The 21,963-nt window shown below is 41.8% G+C and overlaps 2 protein-coding genes across 3 annotated transcripts; one reads left to right on the top strand and one right to left on the bottom strand.

Annotated features, from left to right (window-relative positions):
* The first annotated feature begins 1,816 nt into the window (after positions 1-1,816).
* LOC107275797 (putative xyloglucan glycosyltransferase 10) lies at positions 1,817-5,035 on the top strand. Its single transcript, XM_015790352.3, has 5 exons — positions 1,817-2,770; positions 2,858-3,166; positions 3,257-3,547; positions 3,655-3,768; positions 4,145-5,035. Exons 1-5 carry the CDS (start codon positions 2,048-2,050, stop codon positions 4,766-4,768), a joined length of 2,061 nt encoding a protein of 686 aa, XP_015645838.1. The 5' UTR covers positions 1,817-2,047; the 3' UTR covers positions 4,769-5,035.
* A 789-nt stretch (positions 5,036-5,824) lies between these two features.
* On the bottom strand, positions 5,825-12,157 carry LOC4342308 (AP2-like ethylene-responsive transcription factor CRL5). Of its 2 annotated transcripts, none has more exons than XM_026026810.2 (9): positions 11,300-12,157; positions 10,672-11,200; positions 10,466-10,551; positions 10,307-10,315; positions 10,107-10,195; positions 9,932-10,005; positions 8,850-8,900; positions 8,581-8,657; positions 5,825-6,897 (listed from the first exon to the last, which is right to left on the bottom strand). In XM_026026810.2, exons 1-9 carry the CDS (start codon positions 11,649-11,651, stop codon positions 6,233-6,235), a joined length of 1,932 nt encoding a protein of 643 aa, XP_025882595.1. In that variant the 5' UTR covers positions 11,652-12,157; the 3' UTR covers positions 5,825-6,232. The 2 variants fall into 2 exon arrangements, with proteins under 2 accessions (XP_025882595.1, XP_025882597.1); XM_026026812.2 differs by having other exon boundaries at positions 10,466-10,548; positions 11,300-12,156.
* Between the last annotated feature and the right edge of the window lie 9,806 nt (positions 12,158-21,963).

Genomic DNA, 21,963 nt, shown 5'->3' with positions numbered 1-21,963 from the left:
CAGACAAACCCATGAACCAGCTTATAGGTAAAACTAATAGGTAACTCGCGGGTTACCTACTAATTTGACTCATAAATAGGGTTATGGATTGATCCATTTATATCTCTAGATGTGGTAAATCGGACCACGATATGAAAACTTATGATGAGTACCACCTATTTAACCTACAAGTGGATTTGTGGGGCGATCCGCTGACATCCCCTAACGAATGCATTGTGCGAATAATGTCGTTATCTTTTTTTTTTTGCCATTCAAGCTAGGAAGGGAGTGCTAGGAGGATTTCCCTATATTGATTATTCTATTTTTGTAAATTCTACCGGTAGTATTACTAGTATTTTGTTTGGTTTTGTCTATCTGACAAGCTGGTCTCCTAGATGGATAAGAGTACGGATACAGTTGCCGGGGTAGTACCAATAAGGGCAAGTTTAGCCTGCGAAAAAAAAAATTAGGTGTCACATTGGATGATTGATCGGATGTCGGAAATGGTTTTTACACACGAATAAAAAAACTAATTTCATAATTCGTCTGAAAATCACGAGATTAATCTTTTAAGCCTAATTAATCTGTCATTAGCACAGGTGTGTTACTGTAGCACTTATAGCTAATCATGAACTAATTAGGCTCAAAAGATTCGTCTCATAATTTCCTTCTAGCTGTGTAATTAATTTTTTAATATATATTTAATACTTCATACATTGTATGAGTTTAAATATGCGATTTGATGTTTTTTGAAAAAAAAAATTGGGAACTAAATCAGGCCTAAACTTCTGAACCGGATAGAGTAACACGTCTGCAATGTGGGTCCCACCGCCAGCTGTGCAATCCCGTGAATTTATCTTGTGCTTGCAAGTTTGCAGGCAGCAATAAACAATATGTGAATACATCTCCGTTCAAAAAAAAAAGTGAATACATCGCATTTTCATTTCAACAGGAGACTCCGTGGCAATATCCAATATGGTCGTTTATATCCACTAATATACACAGCTCAAGGAAGAAAAAAATCTAGCAAGAAAATTAGTATAGAAAAGAGAAAACACTAAAAGAGCGTGAAAAAAATTACAGTAGTCGTGTTTTGATTTTTTTTTTCCTTTTTTATAATGTAATTCAATCCAGCATAGTTATGGTTTGATATTCCAAATGAAGGAATCGCACTAAATTTTAGATTGCTGGAAGAGAAGGTTAAAAGGCTGAGTTCTAAGCTCTTACTAGGAACTGTTATTTTCTCATTTTCTGGACATGTTTTCTAATTATTAAATGGCGTGTTTCGTGTAAAAGTTATCTAATATTAAGCTTAAGAAGATCAAATAAATCTATATTTCAAGTTCATAGTGATTAAAACTGGATTAATCATATGCTAATAACTTAATATTGTTTTGTGTGCTGCCAAAAAATCCAAGATGAACTCTGTTCTGAACTCAACCTTTGAAGTGTAGGGTGAATAGATTTAGATTGTCGAGTTGAACAACGTCCAAATTTCAGATTTAGGATTGATTTTCGGACCGGTGGAATTTCATGGTCATATAAAAAATGTACTAATCCTATAAATTTTCGTAAAAAAAAAAAGCAACTCTTGACTATGAACATGAACATGTACACGTCCATAGTTAAGTTAACTTTTTAAGTTGTGGGCGCAGATACACTTTTGGATTCCACTAATATTCCACAAAGCCATGCACCTCCCGCGCCATTAAATCATTCAATTAAATTCCATTATTATTATTATTATTATTATTATTATTATTATTATTATTATTATTATTATTATTATTATTATTATTACTTCTCTCTCTCTTCCTCCTTGCTTCTTCTTCTTCTTGAGCATTTCTGCCATTGCTTGCAACGGCGGCAGTGGAGGTCGCATTGGCGGAGAGGAGAGTGGTGGGCGGAGGCAGCTCCGGTTGATGGGCATTGGCAGCTCGAAAGAAGGGGAGCCCCAGGAATAGTGTGCGTTTGTGTGTCAGTGAAACCTTGCTATTTTGGGAGCTCAGCGAGTGGCGGGACTGTCGTGTCGTGTCGTCGAGTGTTCGTCCCGCTCACCGCCGCGTGCATGGCGCCGTGGAGCGGCTTCTGGGCCGCCAGCAGGCCCGCCCTCGCCGCCGCCGCCGCCGGCGGCACGCCGGTCGTCGTCAAGATGGACAATCCCAACTGGTCCATCTCCGAGATCGACGCCGACGGCGGGGAGTTCTTGGCCGGCGGACGGCGGCGAGGCAGGGGCAAGAACGCCAAGCAGATCACCTGGGTGCTGCTGCTCAAGGCGCACCGCGCCGCGGGGTGCCTCGCGTGGCTCGCCTCCGCCGCCGTCGCGCTCGGCGCCGCCGCGCGCCGCCGCGTCGCCGCCGGGCGGACGGACGACGCCGACGCCGAGACGCCGGCGCCGCGGTCCCGGCTCTACGCGTTCATCAGGGCGTCGCTCCTGCTGTCCGTCTTCCTCCTCGCCGTCGAGCTCGCCGCCCACGCCAACGGCCGTGGACGCGTCCTCGCCGCCTCCGTCGACTCGTTCCACTCCTCGTGGGTGCGCTTCCGCGCCGCCTACGTCGCCCCGCCGCTCCAGCTCCTCGCCGACGCCTGCGTCGTGCTCTTCCTCGTCCAGAGCGCCGACCGCCTTGTCCAGTGCCTCGGCTGCCTCTACATCCACCTCAACCGCATCAAGCCTAAACCCATCTCCTCGCCGGCGGCGGCGGCGGCGGCATTGCCCGACCTGGAGGACCCCGACGCCGGCGACTACTACCCCATGGTGCTCGTCCAGATACCAATGTGCAACGAGAAGGAGGTATACATACAAGCACAAACACCTCTCACAAATTGCCCCCAAATATCCAATTTCTCACCAAAACATTCCAATTTTGTTCAATTTCAGGTGTATCAGCAATCGATTGCGGCGGTCTGCAATCTTGATTGGCCGAGGTCCAACATCTTGGTGCAAGTGCTAGATGATTCCGATGATCCAATTACGCAGTCATTGATCAAGGAAGAGGTGGAGAAATGGCGGCAGAACGGCGCGCGCATTGTGTACCGCCACCGCGTGCTCCGGGAGGGGTACAAGGCCGGCAACCTCAAGTCGGCGATGAGCTGCAGCTATGTCAAGGACTATGAGTATGTCGCCATCTTCGATGCCGACTTCCAGCCATACCCTGACTTCCTCAAGCGCACCGTGCCGCATTTTAAGGTGAAATTCAGTGGCCGAATCATGTGGAATTGTGTGCATTGTTGATAAGATTCTGAACGTGATCAGTTGCATTTGATGGTTGCAATGCAGGACAATGAGGAGTTGGGGTTGGTTCAGGCTAGATGGTCATTTGTGAACAAGGATGAGAACCTCTTGACACGGTTGCAGAACATAAACCTGTGCTTCCACTTTGAGGTGGAGCAGCAGGTCAATGGCATATTCATCAACTTCTTTGGGTTCAACGGCACGGCTGGCGTGTGGAGGATCAAGGCGCTGGAGGACTCGGGAGGCTGGATGGAGCGTACTACGGTGGAGGACATGGACATTGCGGTCCGCGCACATCTCAATGGCTGGAAGTTTGTGTTCCTGAATGATGTGGAGGTGAGGAGCACAATGAATTGCATCAAAAAGTTGTATTGCCAAACCATTGGGATCATGTTGCTTGATTACGTATTTTGTGCTAAATTGTTCATTTTGTCTTTGGACAGTGCCAGTGTGAACTACCAGAGTCTTATGAGGCTTACAGGAAGCAACAGCACCGCTGGCATTCAGGGCCAATGCAGCTGTTCAGGCTATGTTTACCGGACATCATTAGATGCAAGGTATTTCCATGTGCTGTATTCGTATTGCATAATTGGTTGCAGTGTCAATGCTTCTTTTAGATAATAATAATAACAGTGTTAGTACTTGTCTGTGATCATACATACGACCAAGCTCACAAATTTGTACTGGTGCATTTATATGTAGCATATGTTAGCATTGTACATTTGAGGTACATACTTATGAGAATAGGTTGCCTTGCGTACGATATGCCGTTTCATGATGGATTCCTTAGTTTATCCGTAAAATTTTGTCAGCTAGATCTAATAATTTTAGAAGATACTACTGCCAGTTGATAGTATAGTCCAATTTCAGATATCCCAAAGTACTACTACCTGTATGTACTTCATTATAATTGTGTTAGCTTTGTTGTTTCAGATTGCATTCTGGAAGAAGGCCAATTTGATATTTCTCTTCTTCCTGCTTCGCAAGCTCATCCTGCCCTTCTACTCCTTCACACTTTTCTGCATCATCCTACCAATGACAATGTTTATACCTGAAGCTGAGCTTCCTGACTGGGTTGTCTGCTACATTCCTGCCCTGATGTCCTTCCTTAACATTCTTCCCGCGCCAAAATCATTCCCGTTCATCATCCCGTACCTGCTCTTCGAGAACACCATGTCTGTCACCAAGTTCAATGCAATGATCTCCGGGCTGTTCCAGCTCGGAAGCGCATATGAATGGGTAGTGACCAAGAAATCAGGCCGATCATCGGAGGGTGATCTTATCGCATTGGCACCCAAGGAGCTGAAACAACAGAAGATCCTTGATCTCACAGCAATCAAGGAGCAGTCCATGCTGAAGCAATCCTCTCCAAGAAATGAGGCCAAGAAGAAATACAACCGGATATACAAGAAGGAGCTTGCCCTCTCATTGCTTCTCCTGACCGCCGCGGCTCGCAGCTTGCTTTCGAAACAAGGGATACACTTCTACTTCCTGATGTTTCAGGGATTGTCATTCTTGTTGGTCGGCCTGGACCTCATAGGTGAGGATGTCAAATAATTAAGCTCTAGTGTAGACAAAAACAGAAGATGTTGAACAGCTTGTCCATCATGAAAATGTGGTTGTACTTTTGTTAAGGTGTAGGAACTAGGAATCAGATGCGAATGATCGTTCGGAGGATTAGTCTGTGACTGTAAGTCATGTGTAGATAGTTAATTAGTCCTTGGCATGTAAATCAGTTAGTTGTTTCAGGCCACTTGATTCTTTTGTAACTATTTTGGTGCTCAGGTTTTAGGTTGCATTACAATCCAAGATATGTTTTCCTCCTATCTGAATCTGATCGATGCATGGGGCCGAGAAAACATCCCAGATCTCAAGAGTGATGTGCAGAGCTTATGATTCTCTTCACCTGTTCTGAATTGTTTCAGTCATGCTGATCAATTCAATGCATCTGTTCAGAATTCAGAGTGATGCTGATCAATAACAAGCTACATTGCACATGTCCTGAACCTGGAAGAACAAGTCTACTCATGCACAGCTAGAGAGTTGAAATGCAACTGCATTAGTACAGATAGCATCAAATATTTTGCACTGTGTTTTGGCTGGATGAGCTGTGATGAGTGAGTGAACAGGGAGCAGTTAGTGGTTGCTGTGAATCTGTGATCGGTTGCACTGTACTACTACTTTTTTTTCTTGGCTTTGCCTTATCTGCACTGAAGTCTGAAGGTGACACTGCTACTGCAGTACAGCTTATCATCGTCCTGTGATCCGGTGAGATCATCTCACATGACTGCAGTCATATTGGTTTGTTGGTTGGTTCATGGTTGATTGGTTTTCAGTTTTCAGCTGCATTTGGTTGAACTAGAAAAAGAAAAAAAAGTCTCACTTGTTTGCCATTCTGCTGAATTACTGCTGCTACATTCACCTAGTTTGGGCCAGCCCATTCAAGCCAATCCAACACGGCCCAGCCCAATCATTCAGAAACATTCAGATAAAACCAGAGTTGACTGACATGTGGGTCCCCCTTGCAGTGAGTCTGGCTTTCAGTTTCAGGCCAAGAGCTACTTAAGCTTGCAAGAACAAGGGGATTGAGAAATTAATTTGGTGAGGCTATAATTAATTAATTAATTAATATAAGATATATAGTTTTGGATTTTGGAGGAGAAGCACCGCCTCGATAGATCTCCGGCCTCCGTGTTACAAAAACCCTTCTTCTCCGGCGCCGATCGAGCTCTCTGATACATGGCGGCCGGCCGTCGCCGGAGAAGAAGGAAAGGTGGGGGAGAGGCCGCGGCCATGGCGTGCGTCGGTTTCCTCGCCTTGAGTGATACTAATTAATACTCCAACTAGCTGCTAGTGCTACTACTACATCGCTAGCTTAGCTAATCATGTCGCCGAGCAACCAAGAACCCTAAATTAACCAACTAAACACGAGCTAATTAAGCTAGTGTCGTCGTCGTCGTTGCCTAGCTCTAGCTATAGCTAGCTAATTACTACTCCGGTGAGCCATGGCGGCGAGGGTGATTAGGCGTCGGTCCAGGCGGCGAAGAGGGGCATGTGGGCGATGGAGACGGCGGGCGGCCTGGCAGACGCCGGCGGCGAGGAGACCCAGGAGCCGAGCGGCAGCGGCGCCGCCATGAGCTTGGTCGACGCCTGCTGCTGCGCCGACGCCGCCACGGCGGGCGACGGCTTGGCGAAGAGCATGGAGAGGCCGCCGCCGCGGTCGGGGCTCCCCTCGCGCGAGTTGCTCAGGCTCGTCACCAGCGACGACGCCGCCGACATGGACATGTGCTGCTGCTGCTGCTGCTGCTGGTGCGCCGCCGCGGCGTCGACGGCGACGAGGTCGTGGAGGACGGAGAATGCGGCCTGGTCGGCGCCGGACAGCACGACGTCGTCGTGGTGCTGCTGCTGCTGCCTCGGGGCAGTGGTGGCCTTCCAGAGGGTGTCGGCGACGGCGATGTCGGCGGCGGAGTGCACCGAGACAATGGCGCCGGCGCCGGCGGCGGAGTGGTCGTCCTTGGAGGTGGTGGTGGCGGCGTTGCGGCGGGCGAGGTCGGCGGGGAGGAGGGTGTTGCTGGCCATGATCTTGTCGACGTCGTAGCGGGTGATGTCGAAGTTGGTGACGGCGTTGAGCCCCCGGAACTTGATCGCCGCCACGTCGTACGCCTCCGCCGCCTCCTCCTGCGTGCCTGCATCCATCCATCCACAAATTTTACCATCCTTCGAGATATCTGAATTTTACACTATAAAATTTTATACCTACAATCGAAAATATTTAATTTTACACTAAAAATGTGATGTGCTACGATAAGCAAAATATTTAATTTTACATTTAAAAAATGTGATGCGCTACGATAAGCAATGCAAAAAGACACGAATATTAGAAATGACCTAATATCAAATAATTAGAAGGGGTGAGGTTTCGAATCCAGATCATCTAATTAACCCACGACCTTGTGAAGTTAGCAGGAAGATCCCTGAGATAACCGCAAAATATGCAATGCATATGTTACGTAAAAAATGGTCAAAGAAAGCAGGGAAGAAAGCAAGCAGGCGCGTGCGATGGCTGGACAGTGTAAAAACTAGAAAGGATATGCAGATGCAGGCCCAGGGAATGCATGCATTTGCAAACTAGGTCGGTCAGCCTTATGCAAAAGTGAGAGAATCGCAGCTGCACGCACAGGCCCATACACACATTCATCTCTCTCATTCTCTCTCTCTCTATCTCTCTCTCTCTCTCTCTCTAAGATTAGTGTAGAGAGAGAGAAACATTCTTTGGCAGGGAGGCATGATGCACATGTAAGCTTTAGACGATCTAGAGAGAGAGAGAAGAGATAGCCAGCTTTTGCGTTGCGTTGCATGCGATCGATGGATGGAGGTATGAAATGGAGTATTATAGTATATGCAAAATTATGTGACATGCTAATGATCATTGTGACAGGACGGGGTTGTGCCCCTGGAGCATGACAGCCTCCGCATGCAAACGCAATGCCCACGCAACCTCTCATCGTCTCTCACATTGCATCCATATAAACATAAGAGGAAGTTTAATATTATAGCCAATTAATAGCTTTAAATCATACTCCCTCCGTATTTTAATATATGACGCCGTTGACTTTTTGATAAACGTTTGACCATTCGTTTTATTCAAAATTTTTGTGCAAATATGAAAATATTTATGTCATGCTTAAAGAACATTTGATGATAAATCAAGTCACAATAAAATAAATAATAATTACATAAATTTTTGAATAAGACAAATGGTCAAATATTGGATAAAAAGTCAACGGCGCCATACATTAAAATATGGAGGTAGTATATAGTAAATTTAATAGCCAATTCATATAATAGTTACCTATAAACATATACTACACTATTAATATCTGGTCCTACTTATCATAAATACATTGTATCTTGGAATCCGTGATGGTCTTCTCTCTTATCTTTTATCTCATATAAATGTATTTATAGCTGACTTATAGTGTGCTATTGTACCTGCTCTAATTGTATATCTATGCACTCCTTCCCAGAAAAAAACATATTTCTGACTAAATCTAAACATAGGTTACGTTCAGATTTATCGTAGCAAGAAGTTGATTTTTTTAAGACGGAGGAAGCATGTATGTGTAGGATCTAATTAAGCTATGAATCTGCATCATGATGAATTGGTACTAGATAGTACTCATCATGCATGCATGGAGGCAGGCATGCATGCAAAAGACGATCAATCGATCGATCGACCATGCATGCATGCATTGCAGACGTCGTCGTCGTCGTCTACTATATGTATGTACGTGTTTGCAGAATTATTATTCAGAGCTAGAAAAAATAATTAAGGCTAATTTAATTAGGATCGATATAATGATTCGTACTGAAAGTGCCGAGGTAGAGGTCCTTGTTGCCGGAGACTCGGCCGATGCGTGCCTGCCACCGTCCGTGCTGATGATGCCTGCATATAAGCAAACCAAAAAACACATGTACAAATTTTTATTCTGAATTTTCTCTTCTTCTTCTGAATTTACGTACGTATATCTTTCTCACCAATGCAAAATGTGTACTTTTCAGTAAGGAAATGTGCAGTACATAAACAAATGTACCGATCGATCGATAGATCGATGTGTGTGTGTGTATGTATTGTTACCTTGTGACACCACGGTACATGGAAGCTCCCCGTGAGAAACCGCTACTTTTCCTGCATCCACACACCAAAACAAACACACATGTTCAGACTTCTTCAGAGTTCAGACACTGGCCGGTAGGAACGTTAACTATAGTAGTACTATACTACTACCATTCTCTGCACATTCACATGCATATATTTATAGGAACTTGCACGTTACCACAAGTAACAAATACTTTTAAAGTTTGCATCATTATATTGTTGTTATTAACCATTATCCCAAATTAGAGGAAGATCTCCTTAATTAATTAGTACACGAATAATAGTTCAACAATATGTATATTACACATTGAGTCAAATTTGTTTGTACTTAATCACATAGTGCATACTATTCGTAGTCAAATATAAACTTGTATGTTAATGAAGTGACATACCTAATATTGATTTATCATATAAAAAAAATATTTTGATGACATTTGAATGGTATAAAGAAAACTAGGGGATGATATCCCCTCAATAGATAAAAATCCACTTCTCGTAGTTTTATGTGCATCTCTTCAAACAAGTACATATTCTCATTATGCACTCGTCACTCTCTATCTTAAATATAGCACTAGCTAATTTGTCCATAACTATAATCCATGTATTATTCATCATTTTGATTATTGGTTACTATATATATATATATATATATATATATATATATATATATATACACACACACACACACACACACACACACACACACACACACACACACACACACACACACACACACACACACACACACACACACACACACACACACTTTCACAATGTACAGCTCATCATTTCTTATTGCATATCAATATTAAAACATAAATCCAGATATTCCATGAATGGCTTTGAAAGTGTCTAAAATGTGTCCTACATTGTGGTGCGGATGACACTGTACATGCTGTGGTGTTACCCATTTAGTTGACTTTGTGCAAGCATGACATTAACTATGTATGATGCAGGTATATATACATCCATTTGTCTAGTCATTTTTCTGAAGAGTGCAGATTAAGTGATTAATTTATTCAGCATTTTGGCAACAAGAACAATCTGTTTTTATGAATTACCTCCTTAAGTGAGCCACATACTCCTGCCTTGTCATGTTCTTCATCTCCTCCAGCTCCTCCTGGTAGTCCTCCAGCTGCATACATACATACATATGCATGCACATTATTCAATTAACCAACTAATTAATTAACAGTACTTACAGAATCAAAAATTTTAATTGAATTGATTAATTACCGGGAAGTTGATGTGTGTGGAAGGGCCCCAATACTTGAGCGCCGCCAGGTCATACGCTCTCGCCGCTTTCTCCTCCATGTCATACCCACCTAATCACCCCCAACCAAAGTAAAAGAACTTTTTTTATTTATTTTTACTTTTTACCACGAGAACATTTTTACCATGTAAAGTTACCACATGAGGAATGTAATAACACTTACCGAGATAAACTGATCAGGGAGGCGCAGCAATATCAGCAGTAGTACACACAAAACCAGAAGCGAAGAACAGGAGCAAGCTTGTGAGTGATTAGTTAGGCAGTAATTACGATTAAAATGATGCTAATGATGGTGAATAAGAAAAGGTGATTAATTAATTACCTTGCCTCCCTTTCCTGGTCTGGCCTTCCTTCTTGCAGCTGTTGTCCCACAGGTGCGCCTCATATCGCCCAGTCCACCTATGCCTGCTTAATTAAAAACACCTCCACTAATTAACACGCTAATCACTCTGCTTAATTAATTAATATTACCAGGTAAATTAGTTAATCATCTAGCTAATTACTATTAGTAATTGAGTTGATTTGTACCTGGTGACGCCTCTGTACTGCGACGTCCTCTGACCGAACGTGTCGATGGACTTGCGGTGGTGCACCGGCTGCTTCTGCCCGCCGCCGCCGGCGCCGCCGCGCTTGCGGCCACCGTCGGCGGCTGCCACGGCCGCCATGCCGTACTCGCCGGCGGTGATGCAGCTGGAGAGGGAGCCGGAGCTCATGGACAGGGCGAGCGGGTGGTGCAGGTGCTGCGCGGCGGTGGCGGAGGGGAGGACGTTCTCGGCGGCGTTCGCGTCGGCGGCGCCCGTGGCGTACGCGGTGGCGGCGCCGCGCGCGGCCACCCAGCTCGCCATGGCGGCCGCGGCCGCGGCCGCCTCCTCGTCGGCGGCGGTCACGAGCGACGGCGCGGCCGGGCCGCCGTACAGGTCGCACGCCTGGAGGTAGCCGTGTTGGCCGTGCCCGGCGGCGGCGGCGCCGCCTCCGCCGTAGTAGAAGCTGGAGGTGTTGTCCAGGCTCAGCGCCATCGCCGGCTGCGCCGCGCCGAGGAAGTCCTCAAGCTTGGGCCCTGAGCAATCAATCAACCGATCGATCGATCACGCCATGAATCCAAGAAACCAAGAAATGGATGGATGGATGGATCGAACAAGCAAACGCAGTAGCATACCGTGATGATCTTGATCGGTTCTCCGGAGAGCCTCCATGATGCAGAGCGAGCCGTCGGACTTGAGCGGCATGGAGGCGAGCTGGGAGTAGTACCCATTGGTGGCGGCCACGACGTCGCCGGCGAGCCCATACGCGGCGGCGGCGGCGGCGGTGGTCACCGAAGGGAAGAACAAACCATGTTGCTGCTGCTGGTGATGCTGCTGCTGCTGCTGCTGCTGCTGTTGCTGTTGGTGGTGGTGCACGTGGTGGTGTTCGTCCATGGTGGAGGAGGCCATGTGAGGCGACAGCGAGAAGCCCAGCCATCCACTCGCCGCCGCGTTCGTGCCGCCATTGCCATTGTTGCTGTTCGTCATCGTGCAAACAAACTGAGGCTAATCAAATCAAGAAACAAACGAGCTGGAGATCGATCGTGTCAGTGTCAATGGCGGTGGGCTGCGACAGATCGATCAACCAATCACTGCAGAGGCAACTCCCGCCATTGCCGCGATTGGATTGGAGCTATGGATGGATGGATCGATCGATCAAGAAGAATGGTGGATTGATCCGAGGAGTGGAAGAGGAGGAGGAAGAAGAAGTGAAGTGGAGAAGTGAGGGGGTGAGGTTTTGAGTTTGAGCTTGGCTTTAAAGTAAGCAAAAGGAATGAGCTGCAGCTTATTACTCTCTTGCCCTTGACCCACACACATTTAACACTACACACACATACAACATATATGCAACAAAAAAATTAAAGAAAAAAGGATAGAAATGAAATGCTTGGATGGATAACATTCTCTTCTACATCCCTCAGCTTTGCTTGGGATCTGTGTAGCAACCAACAACAAAGAAAAAACCAACCTCCCCTTCTCTCTCTGAAACTCTCTCTCTCTCTCTCTATCTTCTCTCTCTGTCTGTCTGTCTGAAAGAAAAGAAAAGAGATTGAAAGAAAGAAAGAAATGTGAATGAGCATGTATGGTGTTGTTGGTGTAGTGCACAGTAGAGCTAGTAGTATTGGTGTACAATTAGATGCATGTCTACATATGTGTATGTATGGGTGTAGGTATGTGGTAGAGCAACCTTTTTGTTGTACTAGGTCCAGCATGCAGAGGCATATCTATATGCAAACTATACTAGCTGGTATAGTACTGCACAACTAGTCACCTCACAACAGTTGAGAGCTGAGCATGCATCCTCCTTCACTCTGACCTCAGTGCAATGCAATGCCATCCCAACTGTTTTGTGTGATCTTAAAAAAAGGTTGAGTTGAACATGCTTCAATTGCTTTTTCAAGAAAAAGAAGAACAAGAAGAATAAGAAGCAGCAGATTAATTACAGGTAATACAATGTTAGTATTCTGAAGTTCTTTATGCTATTGGAAAGGGTTTTTTGTGTTAACTCCATGAGCTGTATATATACTTGTACTGAAGTGATATATGTCTTGTAGTATATATTAATCATGAGGTATATACATATGTACATATACCTGGCAACACCTCCCAAATGACAGTAAAAAGGTGATCAACAGTAGAATATACACTACTCTAGGACTACTTCTGCACAGCAATACTACTCTACTGCACAAAGTTCAGAGGGAGAACAGAAATGAATAATTCAGGGAAGAGAAGAGGAAAGAGTGAGAATATGGTAAGAGTATATCCAGCTAGCTAAACTGTTCCTTGGCTCTGAACTCTCATGGCCAAAGTACAAAGGCCATTTACTTGTATTGGATTAAATACGTATGTACAGAGGCCACTTGAATACAGTGGTATACGTACACCATTCCACTTGTGTAACTCTGCTGCATTGACAACACATGGGATCTTGTGTCTACTCAATACTCCTATTTGCTTGCATATGCAATAACATGTGTACACACACAGACAGACAGTTGCAGTAAAAATACACACGCAACAGTCACATATAGATCAAGATCTTCAATTCATTCCAGCAGTTATATTTCAGGCATAAATGTTGGCTAGCTGTGGATATTTGGCACATCCAAACTGTAATGTGTCTGATCTTTAAATAATTCTATATATTGGCAATGCCAACTAGCCCCTTGACTTTCATACATTGAACCCAATTATTGCTCATCTATATAACTCCACTTCACTATCCTTTATTATTTACTACAGTTGAAAACTGCAGACAGCTGCTAGTCGCTAGCAATATATATAGAGAGGAGTACTGCCTTGAAATTACACAATAATGTTGCAACTATTCATTCTGATCAGAATTAATTAATCAAAGTTCTTCTGGAAAAAAAAAGGCAAGTAGCTAGCTATAGGTGTTGCAACCAATGGATCATATTAAAGTGCTAGCTAGAATAATCATGCATGGCCATGGCCAATTGTGATCGATATGATATTGCTTCATGCCATGAAACAGAAAGAAGGTTCTTGGCGTATCTACAAGAGCCCATACATATATACACCAAACCTGAAGATTCAGGCTACAGTATGATCATACAGTATTATTACAGAGGCAAGTTCTGTAAATAGAGGAGGGTCAGAGAGGGTTTGGTACATACATATACTACATGTCAATATGAGATATGATAGTGAAGTGAGCTTGCAGCTTGCTACAATGTAACATGTATCTCTGCATGCATGTATGCTGCAGAGAACACTGATCCTTGCTTGATAGATTAGCTAGCTTGCAGATTGTTTTCTTTTGAATTTGGGGGTAGTCAACACCTGCAGACAAAAAAGAGAGATGTCGGTCAATAGGATGTTCTCATGAATGATGTAGGGAAGAAGGGGCCATGGAGATAGATAGATAGAGATGGAGAGAGAAAGAAAGAGAGAAAGAGAGAGAGATGAAAGGCTGTTGCTAATTGGGAGGTATCAGTACTATTCACCATCTCCTTTCAGCATGCTTGGCTACTTGTTGGCAGCCACACTCTCTCTATCTGGGCCCTTCTTTGGACTTTTGCACAAGATGAATGAGAGTGTAGCTAGAGCTAGCTCCAAATCAAGAGAAACAATGGCCTGGAATCTTTTTTTGATCAAACATTGGCTGCACCATATGAGTGCAATGCATCTTCATATATATATAGTATGGAATACTTCTTCTTTTACTCAACTTTTTTTATTTAAAAAAAGTGTACTTTGAGGTGTTATATATGGTAAAAGTGGCTGTTTTGTTTCCAAGTTTTGTCAAAAGGAAAAGTTTAGCATGGCCTAACAAATTTTGCTTTTTACACCCTCTTTTGTAAGTTTTAACTCAACATCTATACTATAGGAGGACTTCTTCTCAATGGCTTGCATCTGCAGAGGGAAACATCCTAAGACAGATATTCTCTGGTACATGATTACGTAGGGAGGTCTAAGAGGAAAAAATGAGTGTGCTTCGCAAGGTTAGGAGCTCAGCCTAATTTCTTAAAGATTCTCCATGGGATCCTCTCCACTATCATGGTTTGTGGCTCCCCATATGCATGCATGTGATTTTGTTGGCATGTCCTCCTGATGGACACATATCTATGCTTCTTTAAAAGACTAATGGGTGGTGATGAATAGTGTTTGCAATCACCTACCACCAATACCAATGGAATCTTCAAATGGACTCATTATAGACATAGACATGTACAGATACATATTACATGTAAAAAAACAACATGTAGCTTGATATATATGTAAAACAAAATGATGAAATATTGATTGCAATGGAATATTTTTTATTATGATTTTTGGGGCTTTAGAGTATATGGTGGTTCTCTTTTTTTTTTAATTCTGATGCAAAGTACGGGCATTCAGCGAGTACAAGTAAATTTAAATATTAGCCTATGCATTGAAATGTGGATTATATATCTGATATGACTGTTCAGTGAATTAGCCATCTTTTTTCACAGCTTAAGCTTAATTTCTAGTGAACTATATAAAGTGAAAAAAGAAACTGCAATTCGGTTGGTTGCCCTACATAAAACTCACACGACTAAATTTTATCCATTTTGATGGTCCATTTCTTTTAAAATTGCAAGTGTTGAAGCATGCATATTCTAAAATTATATAATAGTATACACGCATATTCTGCATTTCTGTTTAGTAGAATTCTAGCTAAATTACAGCAGTATGAGCTATATATGTGTGTATGGATTGACAAAGATTTGAGCTTTTGACACTGTGAAAGTGTGAAAAAACATGGCATATTGGCATATATGTATGTCACAGAGGATCCAAGATTGAAGGAATAATGGATGGAATGGAACTAGGGATCCATGCACCCACTCCCCTCACTCAGCTTTGATTAAGGTAATGATGGCAAATGGGCAGCTGCTGCTGCCTCTGCTGCTGCCTTTTGCTTGGAGCTAGCTAGCTACCAGCACAGTGTGGAGTACTGCATACAGTTCACATCACATTCAGGCCACCCTCAGTTAAGTCTCAACTTGAAGAAGCCAACCCATGCATATACATACATCTAGCTAGCTGGACAATATTGCAAATGCAATGCAATGGTGGTGAGCTTAAATGGGGTAGAAAAGGAAAGCAACCAAGATAAATGGAGATCCTCCTTTTGCTCCATGCTCCAGTCCCTTTCATGCAGGGGGGGTTGGGACAGCTTCTTCAGGGTCTTAAAGAGGCTTTGCAGTGTTGATCTGGAGTGGACTACTAGCTAGCTACTCCTATATTACTCCTCCCTTGCATTTATGCATTGCATGTATGCTCCTATATCCCTGTCTCTATGCATGGGCAATGGACAGTTCAGAATATTTTCCTTGTGCCTTTTCTTTTTCAATGCCATAAGTTAGTACTCCATCACTGGCCCCTTTGGATGAAATGTCATTGTTTGCATTTATCTCCAGAACATAGCTGGGTCCATTTGGGAAGCATACAGTATTAGCATTACATTAATTGGGGGCTCGATAGCTCCACCACTTGGCTAATATATACACCCTTTAAATTGGTCTGAATTGTGTAAGTTTGTTTTGGACATTATTACAGTCTCGTAAGACAGCATTTTGTTTGTAGTTTCTGTAAAAACATGTTATTTGAATGTGCAAATATCTTACATATAAACCTAGTAGTATCAACCTTATGTTTTCAATCTATGTACTTCCTTCGTTTCACAGTGTAAGTCATTCTAGCATTTCCCATATTCATATAGTTGTTAATAAATCTAGACGTATTTATATGCCTAGATTCATTAACAACTATATGAATGTGGGAAATGCTAGAATGACTTACATTGTGAAACGGAGGGAGCAGTAGTCTTTGTGCATTATATATAGCCAAAGCCAAAAAAAAACTTTGGCTAATACAAAACCTAAAATGACTTACATTTAAGAGTAGTATGAGTATATAACTATCTTATTCTTTAAAAATAAATTGGTTAAATGTTTGAGAAATTTTACTGTCGTTAAGAGGTACTAGGGGTACCAAAAATTTTAGTGCTAATTTCACTACCTCCTGATAGCTAACTGAGATGCTAGGATGTACTAAATTTTACACTAAAAAGTGATACATTCTCAGGGATGGTAAAATCAATATAAATATCTACTAAATATTCTAATTAGATCAATAGAGATGTGTTTTGTTTTCATCTTTATTCTTTTCTTTTTCTTTCTTTAATTTGACCATGTACCGGCCAAAAGAATCAAACTAGACCATTCGATCTAAAAAGCAAACTAATCAATAGGTCCACATGGACAACAGTGAACTACAAAAGCAACTTCAGGTACGTAGACAAAATCCTATAGTACTCCCCATGTATCGTCCTCCATACAATAAAAAACCTATCGATCGATCAGAGAGGACAATATATATATAACATATATATATATATATATATATATATATATATATATATATATATATATATATATATATATATATATATATATATATATATATATATATATATATATATATATATATATATATATATATATGTATGTATATATATGTATATATATGTATGTATGTGTCTGGCTTTCATAGGACTTTGGCACGATAATGTGAGTAGTGCCTTTGTGTCACATAGTAGTAGATTGCCATGAAGGGCCCCACATGGCATTACCTGTGATGAGACAATTCATGTATGGAGGCATCTGTGTCCATCATGCAAACCCTAAAGGCACATCTACATTCCATCATATGGATGGAGCTAAAAGAGGCCAAAGCGTGTAGGAGAAAACCATTATAATAGAAAACCATCAATCAAGGTCACACATTGCATGCAAAAGAAAATAATGATTATGCATGGGGATTTTAGCATGGGTTAACAGCTACTTGGAAGACATTCAAGTACAATTTAGAAGGGCGGTTTGGGAAAAGAGGGTGCATCACAAAGTTTCGTGGTTTGGAAATCTTCTCGAATGTGTCGCTTACATGTTTTTGGTGGTGTATATATACTCGTGGATATAGAGTCTGGATTTCTATCTATTATTAAAATAAACTCTTACATGTCAAGGCAGAGCAACTAAGTCGCGTCCTACACAATTAAAGATCGGAGGTACAAACCATTTTTTATTGTTTAAAATACTCTACGCAATAGTTATGGTCAAGGTTAACTGTTAGTGTCTTTTTAAGAAGGCCAACCATTATGGTTGAATGTGTTGTAAATGATTTCCTTTTATGACTAGAGATATTCCATCCGTCTAAAATATAAGATTTTTTTGGGTTAAAAATATTTGTCTGAAAATATGAGGACTAATACATATACGCATGTTGCTAATGAATCATGAATGAAACTCAATGCGTATATTAACTTGTTGTTATTGTTTGAAGGTCAATGACTAATTTCGTCACAACAACATTATAGAGTAATTAAATAAAAGAACTCGTCAAAAATAAAAAGGAGAGGCCAAGCTATACCGTACCAGACATGCAGGCAAGTACGTTCATATACAGTTAGAAATGTCATGATTGATCCATGTTGGAATTAATTAAGTGCTGGCCACCTTAGTTAGGCAGGCATATATGCATGCGTGTAACTTAATCAGTTCATGGAATGTAATTAATCAGCACATGCATATGCACTTAATTAATTACATAAAGAAGAAACCAAGTAGTACTATACAAACACAAATATAGAGAGCCATCGATCGATTTTCTTGTATGATTTTTCTAGGCGATTCTTTCAGACTTAAGCCTTATCCTGTCTCACTTTTGGAACGCATTTTGCAGCATTCCCTCTTCAGACAGTATAGTGTGAAGCAAACCATATATATGCATATTATTTCTTTCTTTTCAACTCGATCGATCTTTTTTTTGTTCTCCTCATCACGCCGGCCGGCAGCAGCATGCGTCACATTCACATTATCAGCTGCAGCTCTATAAAGTTCTTGCTCAAGCCTGCTGCACCTTGTTGTTGGTCAATTCCAACTTTCACTATTGCAGCCTGACCATGTTTGAAACAGATTTTTTTGCACGGATTATTAGACGGATTGTTTTACTTGGTTAACGTGATAAATTAATATTTTAGGATGACAAATTAATATTTTAATAAATAAACTTCATGAATAGTTTAAAATATATAAGTGGTCTAAACAATGTCATAGTTTTTCTTTTTTTTGAAAAATCATATTTTTAGAAGCGTGAATCAAATAGCCTGTGGCATAGAGCTGAAAGGAACATTAACGCTATGTATCGTTAATACTCCATACCAGGTTAATCTTAACCACTATTGATGGTAAAACTCTGAAAACAATCAGGTTGATAAAAATTATACTGAAAAAAATTAATGTATTAATGGTAAAAAAAAATCATAACCAACACACAAGGTTAACATACACATTAAGGATAAAATGCATGCCATATATATTGCTAACTTAAGACATTGAAATGCAGAGAGAAGAACTAGTAAACATTATCTAATTAACTAAGAGCAGAAATCACGAGGGTGAGCAGTAGCAGGGGGTCAGAACTGTGAGATGAACACTAATGAACAGTCCAGCACCTGCAAAGGAGATGAAAAAATAGTGATAAAAACGAAGCAAATTAAATGAAAACAAAATTAAACTGATCGATGATCAGTATCAGGCCTCTTGCATCTGTTGCCCAACAGTCGCAGCTCTGATCTCATGCATGCATTCCCATGTATGGCCTGACACGGGCAAAAGAGCAAAAGCTACACAAGTTTGTACTACTGGAACACTAGAATTCAGTAGATCATATACAAATTGTCAGTAAAAAAAGAAACAAAAAAAAACTACACTGTGCCTAGCTAATGTCTGAAAGATTCCAAATGTACTGTGAGATTGTTCATAATTTTGTTTGTGTTTGCTTGTTAATTTTACACACATATATATCTAACAGAGCCTAGCGCGTGTATATTTTTTAAGACAGTAGATAGAAATCCGGCCAATATCCACAGGTTGATTTATATACAACCAAGTTTGTGTGTATATAGATGTCTTGCATGAATTGTGGGAATAATAAAACATGAGTGTTTTTAGGTTTTTGACATGTTGTTGATAGATTGAAAGAAAGATACCAGGAATCCAGGATAAACTGTACCTTGCTAATAGCTATGACAAGCACTAGTAGATCAACATTTACCTCAGAGACAGTACTAGATTTCTTTTGCTTTTAAGGAAAAAAGGAGAGACAAACATACTAGTAGCTTCTACTGATAGTATTTGTGTATATATATGCATGTTTGTTTGGTCGGCTTTTGGGATGAACCCTAGCAATAGGCTACAAATGAAAGCAAATAGAGAGCTGCTTCTGTAAGCATGCATACACAGTACTGCATCCTCTCACTGCTTGCAATTAAAGATGACCTGCATCTGCATGAGCATGAGAGAGGGAGAGAGAATTCAGAGAACCCTGTGGTTTTTCATTGTCCCTTCACGAGTGGATTCAGGCAGAGGCCGCACAAGATCCAAACAAAATCTAAGCTAGATTCATTTTACTACATCTCACAACCTCTCTCTCTATCTCTGCTTGTCTGTCTCTGTGTGAGTGTGCAGTGCACAGAGAGAGAGAGAGAGAGAGAGAGTAGCAGCTAAGCTAGAGAAAAGAAAGAAAGAGGAAAGAAATAAAATTAAGCAGTAGTAGTACATGCTGCCCAAGTGCCCAACCAAAGAGAAGTGTACTGAAAGGGGGCCTTGGATAGTAACTATACATGACTGCACTGCACAACAGCTAGCTGTTGGAAATGTTGCCTTGCCCCTCCCTTAGCTTCTCTTCCTCTCTGTTTTCTTTATGTCTCTTGTCAGGTAACCAAACACAAACACTAGTTGCTACCATGCCCCCAAAAATACTGAATAACAGTAATAATGAGCTAATAATTTGTTTGTTGAGAGCCTTGGATCCATATATGTATATGTGCATCAAAGATGGACAACATGTCTAATACTCTGAACTTCTCTTTTTGGGAGAGATAACTGAACTGATGAACTGGTTAATTAAGTTTATTTAGTTCCATAATTTGCTAGATATGGATGTTTTTTCTCAAGTATAATCAACATGACAGTATATATGAATCTTGGATCCATCTGTGAAGGGTGTGTGGTATCCAACGGTGTCCTTTCTATGAGCTAGGACACTTAAATTCAGAGTTCAGAATTCAGATCTCTCTCACACACACACATGCATGGCTATAGCTGTAATCCTAGCTATACATGATGCTGTTAGTTTTAGCTAGCTACCTCTCTGATCATCAGCTGGGCTACCACTCACTGACCACTGCATGCACCTGCAATCCTGCAATTGCACAGAAGCTGAGAGAGAGCTCACCAGATAGATGCTCATTCATACACACATAATGTCTTAATTATATACATGTGCATGCAAAACCACATTCTTGGGGCTTTGCCTGCCTGCCTGCCCTGGCCCTGAATCTGAATTCATCCCAGCCTTCACCAGACCACCATTTGTTGCATTTGCATAAAATGTGGTCCAGTTTGAAGAGCATAATTGAAGCAGAGACAGACAGGCTATAAGGGGGAGGAAGAATGCGTTTTGCATTCAATTTCTTGTGTATGTTTGTGCCTCCTCCTCTTTTGTTTTGTAGGAGGAACATGCAAACGTTTACCAGTAGTGCCATGATCAGTACTATCGGCCAGGACAGCGAATATCTTGTAATAACAACCAATGGGGATGTGCATATATGGCAGAAGATCATAGCATGCATTTGTGTGTGTATGTATGCATGTAAAAGCCCTGCAAGCAAATGGTCCCTCTAACTTTGGAGCCAAATCCATTTTCAATCCTACACTGAACTTTTGGACCATGTTTTACATAGATTCTGAACTTTCAGCATACACGCACTTTAATCTTCAGTTTATAATTAGCATGCAGCAACAACAACAACAACAACAACAACAACATTAGTCATTAAGTTGACAACTCATGACTCATGATGATTGCATTAATTAAGCTTTATATATGTTTGGTACTATTAGTCAACTACTAGTACTAAAAAAATTAATTCATGGCAACATCATGCTAGTCACTAACACAAACTACTTAGCAAACTATCTATCAAATGTCCAATGCATGATGATGCATTGATACATGACAAGAGAAGAGAGGAGGTAGTTGCAGATGGCAGGATGCTAGTGGCTGATGGAACTGGGCAACAAAGGGGGGTTGGTTAGGGTTAAGCAGAAATGGACATGCCTAAGAGCACTAATTCTGGCAAAAAAAAGAAGTCTGCATTGCATGCAGAGTAGTAGTAGTAGAGAGAAGAGAGGAGGATCAAACAAAGAAGAGGAGAGCAAAATGGCATGTGGTGAGTGGGGTT

The sequence above is a fragment of the Oryza sativa genome, chromosome 7 (assembly GCF_034140825.1).
Source record: "Oryza sativa Japonica Group chromosome 7, ASM3414082v1".
NCBI classification, from domain to species: Eukaryota; Viridiplantae; Streptophyta; class Magnoliopsida; order Poales; family Poaceae; genus Oryza; species Oryza sativa.
The sequence above is the reverse complement of the archived record's forward strand: the minus strand, read 5'-3'. Positions and strand labels throughout refer to the sequence as shown.

Excerpts from the sequence above, each read along its gene's own strand:
- LOC4342308 (XM_026026810.2), bottom strand. The coding sequence starts at position 11,651 with ATGACGAACAGCAACAATGGCAATGGCGGCACGAACGCGGCGGCGAGT. Across the intron at positions 8,658-8,849 it reads ATGTACCGTGGTGTCACAAG|GCATCATCAGCACGGACGGT; the intron begins GTAACAATACAT and ends GCTTATATGCAG. Across the intron at positions 6,898-8,580 it reads CCTCTACCTCGGCACTTTCA|GCACGCAGGAGGAGGCGGCG; the intron begins GTACGAATCATT and ends GGATGGATGCAG.
- LOC107275797 (XM_015790352.3), top strand. The coding sequence starts at position 2,048 with ATGGCGCCGTGGAGCGGCTTCTGGGCCGCCAGCAGGCCCGCCCTCGCC. Across the intron at positions 2,771-2,857 it reads CAATGTGCAACGAGAAGGAG|GTGTATCAGCAATCGATTGC; the intron begins GTATACATACAA and ends GTTCAATTTCAG. Across the intron at positions 3,769-4,144 it reads CGGACATCATTAGATGCAAG|ATTGCATTCTGGAAGAAGGC; the intron begins GTATTTCCATGT and ends TTGTTGTTTCAG.